This window comes from Carica papaya, chromosome 6 (genome assembly GCF_054855325.1).
Source record: "Carica papaya isolate Zhongbai chromosome 6, ASM5485532v1, whole genome shotgun sequence".
Lineage (NCBI taxonomy): Eukaryota > Viridiplantae > Streptophyta > Magnoliopsida > Brassicales > Caricaceae > Carica > Carica papaya.
The window spans coordinates 34,041,411-34,047,485 of record NC_142314.1 but is presented as its reverse complement, the minus strand read 5'-3'; the positions used below and the strand labels follow the sequence as shown (position 1 = coordinate 34,047,485).

The 6,075-nt window shown below is 31.9% G+C and overlaps 1 protein-coding gene across 1 annotated transcript; it reads right to left on the bottom strand.

The window, feature by feature from the left end:
* Positions 1 to 711: 711 nt before the first annotated feature.
* On the bottom strand, positions 712 to 2,194 carry LOC148253562 (GATA transcription factor 5-like). The gene is made up of 2 exons (XM_088223520.1): positions 1,861 to 2,194; positions 712 to 1,506 (listed from the first exon to the last, which is right to left on the bottom strand). Exons 1-2 carry the CDS (start codon positions 1,990 to 1,992, stop codon positions 724 to 726), a joined length of 915 nt encoding a protein of 304 aa, XP_088079646.1. The 5' UTR covers positions 1,993 to 2,194; the 3' UTR covers positions 712 to 723.
* Positions 2,195 to 6,075: the final 3,881 nt, after the last annotated feature.

The following is a 6,075-nucleotide window of genomic DNA, read 5'->3' as shown; positions in this document are numbered from 1 at the left end:
TGATTTGAAATTTGCAATTGATATATCAAAATTTAAATAAATAATATAATTCAAAAAATTATTGTAAAATTATGGTCAAAATTTACAATTTATTTATTTTGATCATAAATCTCCACTGAAATTTGTCTTATTTCTCCCTTCAATTTCATTTAAAAATCTTTTGATCTTTCACAAGATTTTTCTACCCTAATTTTTAGATTTAGAAAAAAAATATTTTTAATTTCTACAATTATTAAAATAGATTGACTTGATTAATTGTTTTTTTTTTTTTTTACATTAAATTTTAATTATCTATCATTTTGTTGGAATTTTTAAATCAAATATTTTGTCCTTAAAAAGAGTTATGATATGATTAACGTATAAATATTACTTATTTAATAAAAATATGCATTAAAAATTTAATTAATTCAAAAACCAAGGACCCAATTGGAATTTTCCCCCTTTAGACAACATCAAAATCAAATGACAATTGGTCCTCAGTGCTGTAAGTTCAATTCATGTCAGAAAATTATGTTATCTATATATATATATATATATATATATATATATATATTCCCTAGAAGAAGAAAAGACAAAATAAAAAATCAAATTTTGCAATAAACCCATTGGTGATTTAAGTTACTAATGTATGAATACTAAATACGACACACAGACTAGTACATATAATATAATGATATATATATATATATAAAACCATGTAAAGAGTAGTAATAAACAAAAAAGTCAAGATTTTTTTATATGAAGTGTTGACAAGTGAATAGGAGGAGGAGGAGGAGGAGGAGGAGGATGAAGATTAGTGTTTGCCATTCTCATCTCCAAGACTTTCTTGTGAGAATTAGAGTGCAAGTAGCTAACAAAAGTAGGACTTTTGGCTGGCCTATACTCTGGCAATAACCTTCCTGACTTATACCTAACCCCACATGCATTACACAAAGTTTTTGGTCCCATTGGCCCTGCCCTCCATTGAGGTGTCCTCTGAGCCAAGCAATGGCTGCACCTCCTCACCTGCTGCACTTTCTCACTCTCCATTACCATCTTCTCTTCCTCCTCCTCCTCCTCCACTTCATTTTTCCTCTTGCTCCTACTTCTTCCTTCTTCTTCGTCTTCTCCTTCTTCTTCTTCTTCTTCTTCTTCTTCTTCTTCTTCATTGGTTTTTGGTACAATCAGTTCACTTTCTGCTAACCAATATGCTTGTTGCAGCAATGGAGGGTCTGAGGGTGTGAAAATGGGATGTGGGTTTATGTAATTACACCAGCTGGTTAATTGGTTTTTGTTCTTTTTTGCTGTTGTTCTTTTTGATCTCTTGCTCCTGGCCTTTCCAGGTACTACAAATTTGTGGAGAGATGGTGGGATTTGATGGGGTTTTGACGGTTTTGGAGTTGGAGATTTTGTGGTTTGGATTTCAACAGTTTGTGAAGGAGTTTGTGTTGCAGGAAGACAGTTTCCTGTGCTGGTTAAACAATCCTCAACAAATATTGATAGCCACTCTAAACTCACATCTGCTTCCTGCAATCAAAACAAACCATTATATATTCTCAGCAAAACCAAATACACAAGCTGACAAAATGAGAAACCTTTACGAACATATAAATAGAACCTCAAACATATATTAAAAGGAAAGAGCTTTGTTTGGTTACTCCACATAAAAAAAAAAAAAAAAAAAAGAAACCCAAAGTATCTAGTTTAGCAAGAAAATAAACCAGAGAACAGAAAGATAGAGCCTGAAATGGAGAAACAATATTGGAGAAAGAAAAGATTGAAAATTTATCAGCAAAACTGCAAAGAAAAGAAAAGAAAAAAAAAAAGAAAATACCCAAGTAGATAAAACTAGAAAAAATGAAAAGTATAAAAACTAATTACCATATTCTGAGCAGAGAAAAGGTCATCAATGGAGCCAGGGTTTAAAGCACCAAACTTAGAACAAGCCGGTGAAAGAACCTGCTCTTGCTGATGATACTCACCGGAAACCGACACATTCCGGCAAAAATCCATGGCTCCAAACACAAAACAAAAATACCCAGAAGAAGAAAAAAATTTTTGAAAATTAGAAACCCAGAAGGAGAAAAAGAAAATAATGGAGATTGAAGGAGGAGAAGGGAAGTATAATATGTCTGTGAGAGAGAGAGAGAGAGAGAGAAGAGAAGCTTTATGGCCTTGTTTTCTGTCGGCAGATAAAGCTAAAGAAAAAAATGAAGCTTAATCAATCACAAGGAAGAAAAGCCCATATCCCACAACCTCATAATATTTCAATTTTCTTTTTCTTTTATTTTTTTTACTTTTCTTTTTACTATTTTTATAAAAGTTTTAAACTTTAATATATTTGAATTTGTAGTAATTTTTATAAGCTTTATAAGATTATTTATTTTGTCATTAAATTTTTTAATAAAATACCTTTAATTTATTGTTTTGCATCTACCCTTTTCTTGGATTTGGCAATTTACACAGTCTCTCTTATGGTTGCTTATTATTTAGGCAAAGAAGCAAAAAAAAAAAAAGGGCTTTACCAGAATCTTAAATCTAAGCTGTATTTTGACTCTCTCAAAACCCATTTCACTCAAACTTTTTCAAATATTATGTTATATATATAATAACTTTCTTATTTAGCATAAACAATACTCTAATATTTCTTTAAAAATTATATATTTTTAACTTTACTAAATACATCAATTTTATGATTATATTATATTCACCGAAAATTTAATTCATTAATTTATTAATAAAAATTTCGTAAGTTAAATTTTAATAAATTTATTATATTTTTTTTTAAAAAAAGAAAAAAATATATTTTATTTTTAATTAAATAAGTAATAAATTTTCTTGTTATTTAAAATTGTTTTGGGTATGAATGTGGGCAGAGGATGAGGTGCAGTCATTAATAGTGGGGACATGCCAACAGAGGTTGGTTGCAATTTATATAATAATTTTTTATTGTATAATTAACTATTTTTTTTTATATATATTATAATAATATAATTTTTATATAAGAATATATAATTATTTATAGATACAATAATAATCAATAAAATAAAATATAAGGGGGGAGAGTTCAGTGATCCTTTATTACTATAGTGTTAGTGGTCATTATATTTTTTTTTGCATCGTCTTTCACATTTTAATGTCTTATAATAAGCTAATAATTTCGTGTAATAATCACCATATAATATGTAGTAAATAATAATAAATATATTAAATTAGTGTAAAGTATTAAAAATTCTTTTCGTATTTTTAAAACCAGCTTTTTATTTTTTATTTTTTAAAAAAAATCTGGTGGTGTTGGTGCAGAGCAGAGTCAGAAAAGGCTTCGGCTTTGGGATGAGCAGTGAAAATTTGTTTCTTTGAAATTTATCATTCAATTTCATTAAATAAAAACTTCATTCAAGTTATGTGGAGTAATTTTTTTAACAGATTGATGTTTTAACATGATATAATTATTCTAAGTAAAAGAAAAAAAAAATTACTCTTCATGAAATGTTTATTTCACCTAACGGTATGTCAGAATTCGACTTTAACATGTGATTTATTGAACTTATAATTTGGGGTAAATATTAAAGTTGGAATGATTTAAAATAATTTGAAAATTCGAACAAAATTTATAATTAAGAAAGTATGGGATAGAATTATAATTTTATAAAAAAATAAAATAAACTTTCTAGAAAGAGAGAAGAAAGGAAGTCCGGGTGAGAGAAGAAGAGAGATAGAGAGAGGGAGACTAGTTTTTAGAGGAAGAGTGAAACGTAGAGAAAAAGAAATAGCGTTTTAGAAAGACTGTAATACCCGTGCTCAGAAATTTAGCCCGGGATAATTTTACAATTTATAAAATTATACATTTAAATAATTTAATCTTATTTTATTTTAATTTTGTAGAATTTTTGAAAAAAAAATAGAATTAGAGACGAAACTGAAAATAATTTTATGAAAAAAGTTGTAAAACTGTGAATAAAGAGAGTATTTTTTTTAAAAAAAACTTTAAAATATGGGGTAAAATCGAAAAAAAAAAATACGATCATGTCGGTAGCCACGACGAGTCAGAATGTGCCGCATCGCGGACACGTTGACATCAGCTCCATGTGGGAGGCCACGCGGACGATCTGCGTGCTTGGACGATCTAATGGTCCAGATCGCATTCCGTGCGCTTGAACGGTCTGGATCTGTTCCCTCTATAGATGCGATTGGATGGGCAGGATTGATCATGATGGACGACCATGATTCTCACATGTGATCGGCCTAAACAGATAATGATCGAATAATTCTTCTCGCTCCACGTCGACTCAAATGAACGGCTTGGATTGAATAGAGAGGAGTATTTAAACTCATCTTCGCAGGGAACCAAAATCCTAACCTAGAGGAGTGACCAAAGAATAAGAAGAAGGGCAGTCGGAGAAGGAACCAGACGCTGGAAAAAGAGACCGGCCACGGTCGCCGCTACACTAGAGCCACCGTCGATGTCGAACATGTATTTTTTCCCCTTCTCGTTCAAAATTTAATCCTGAATCTCCTTATGCTTATATCAGAGCCGAAAAGCTAATGGGTGAGCTGAAAAACATGAGTGAATCTCGGCTGAGCCGCCGTGGCTGAAATTTAAAAATCCCTCATATGACCCCCTTCTCGCTTCCCGTTTTCCATAATTTTTTAATTGTTGTGTTACTCGTCCTTTTCTCGTGCAGGATAGCCAAAGGAGAACCCCAACCGCGAAGGAGGAACGACGGATCTACCACACCCGAAGTCCCTCCCACCGGTAGGGCTTTGGTTTTTACATTTTTCGGCCAATAGAGGCCCCTTAACCTAGTTTTTCGTAGGTTTTCATGTAAAATCGGTCAAAACTGGCCGAAAACAGTCAGACCGAGAGGAACCGCCGCCATGGGAAGCAGAGCTGGTGCTGGAACATAGCGGCACTGTTGTGCTGAAACCCTAAATTGGCCAGAAAAGTTTTTAAAATGACCATTTTGACCTTTTGAAGTGGATATGTGACGAGTATTTTTAATTTCTGTAGAAAAAATTCAGAAAAATCGGAGACCGCTAAGTATCAGAGTAAAAAGTACGGTGTTCGGACACCGATCCGGGGTAAGAATCTCTCACTCTTTTTCATCATTACGGTAAATTAAAGTTTAATAACTAATAACAGTGTGTTTTATAAAAATTAAAAATCCCTAAATTAATTACAAGTCACCAGTGTAGGTAGAATCGGTCAATGTGTAATTGTTCTAGTTGTGTTATTTATGTTCTCCTATACTATCTAAATTGCTATTGTTTAATTGTTTTATTTACTTTTTCGTCCATTGATTATTTGGCTGATTATCCTCACTTATCGATTGATTTGAAGCAAATACTTTAATCACGTTTTCTGAATTTTTGTATTGTCTATTTACATGACTTACTATTGATTTGTAAATGTGAAATGTTGGTATATAATTGGTGATTGGTTGATGACGTGGATATATCTATGAAAGATTTATCGAGTACCCTGGGGAAGGGTGTACAAAGCCAGTGGATGGAGAAAATCCTACCGTGCATATTACCTCAGTCGAACAGGACTAAGAAGTCTCATACCGAAAGGAGTTGGGAAGTATAGTTCACCCTCATATCGGACGAGATATTGAGGCAGTGGTATGCCATCATTGGACAGGGTATGGGGACGACCGATTAAATAATAGATTGGATATTGGATTCACACGTAGGGGGGATCCCTATGGACTCCCAAATATACTGGTAAGCGGTTAAGAAGGTAAGTTATTGTTATTGTTAATTTAAATGTGAAATAAAATTGTAATAGCTCGGGTCTTAAAAAGAAATAAAATTATGAATTAAATGCGGAAGCGAAATAATAGAGTTTAGGGTTTATATTCTTTACACAATAATTTAGAATGCCCAATAGAGCTACGAGAATATCTATTATATAAAAAGTTACGAAAATTGAGGAAATAAACAAAAAATTAATAACTGAGTATTATAGGACAACCTTTGCTAGCTTTTGAAGGGAGTCCGGGTGGTGAATTTATTCACAATCCTCTTGTTGATCAAAATCTGGATCTTGGTCCTCTTGATATGAAATAGTTAATGAAATGGTGAGCTACACTA

Bases quoted from the DNA above. Each gene is read 5' to 3' on its own strand.
- LOC148253562 (XM_088223520.1), bottom strand. From the start codon at position 1,992: ATGGATTTTTGCCGGAATGTGTCGGTTTCCGGTGAGTATCATCAGCAA. The intron at 1,507-1,860 runs GTAATTAGTTTT...TTTTGATTGCAG, and splicing joins TTTTCTCTGCTCAGAATATG to GAAGCAGATGTGAGTTTAGA.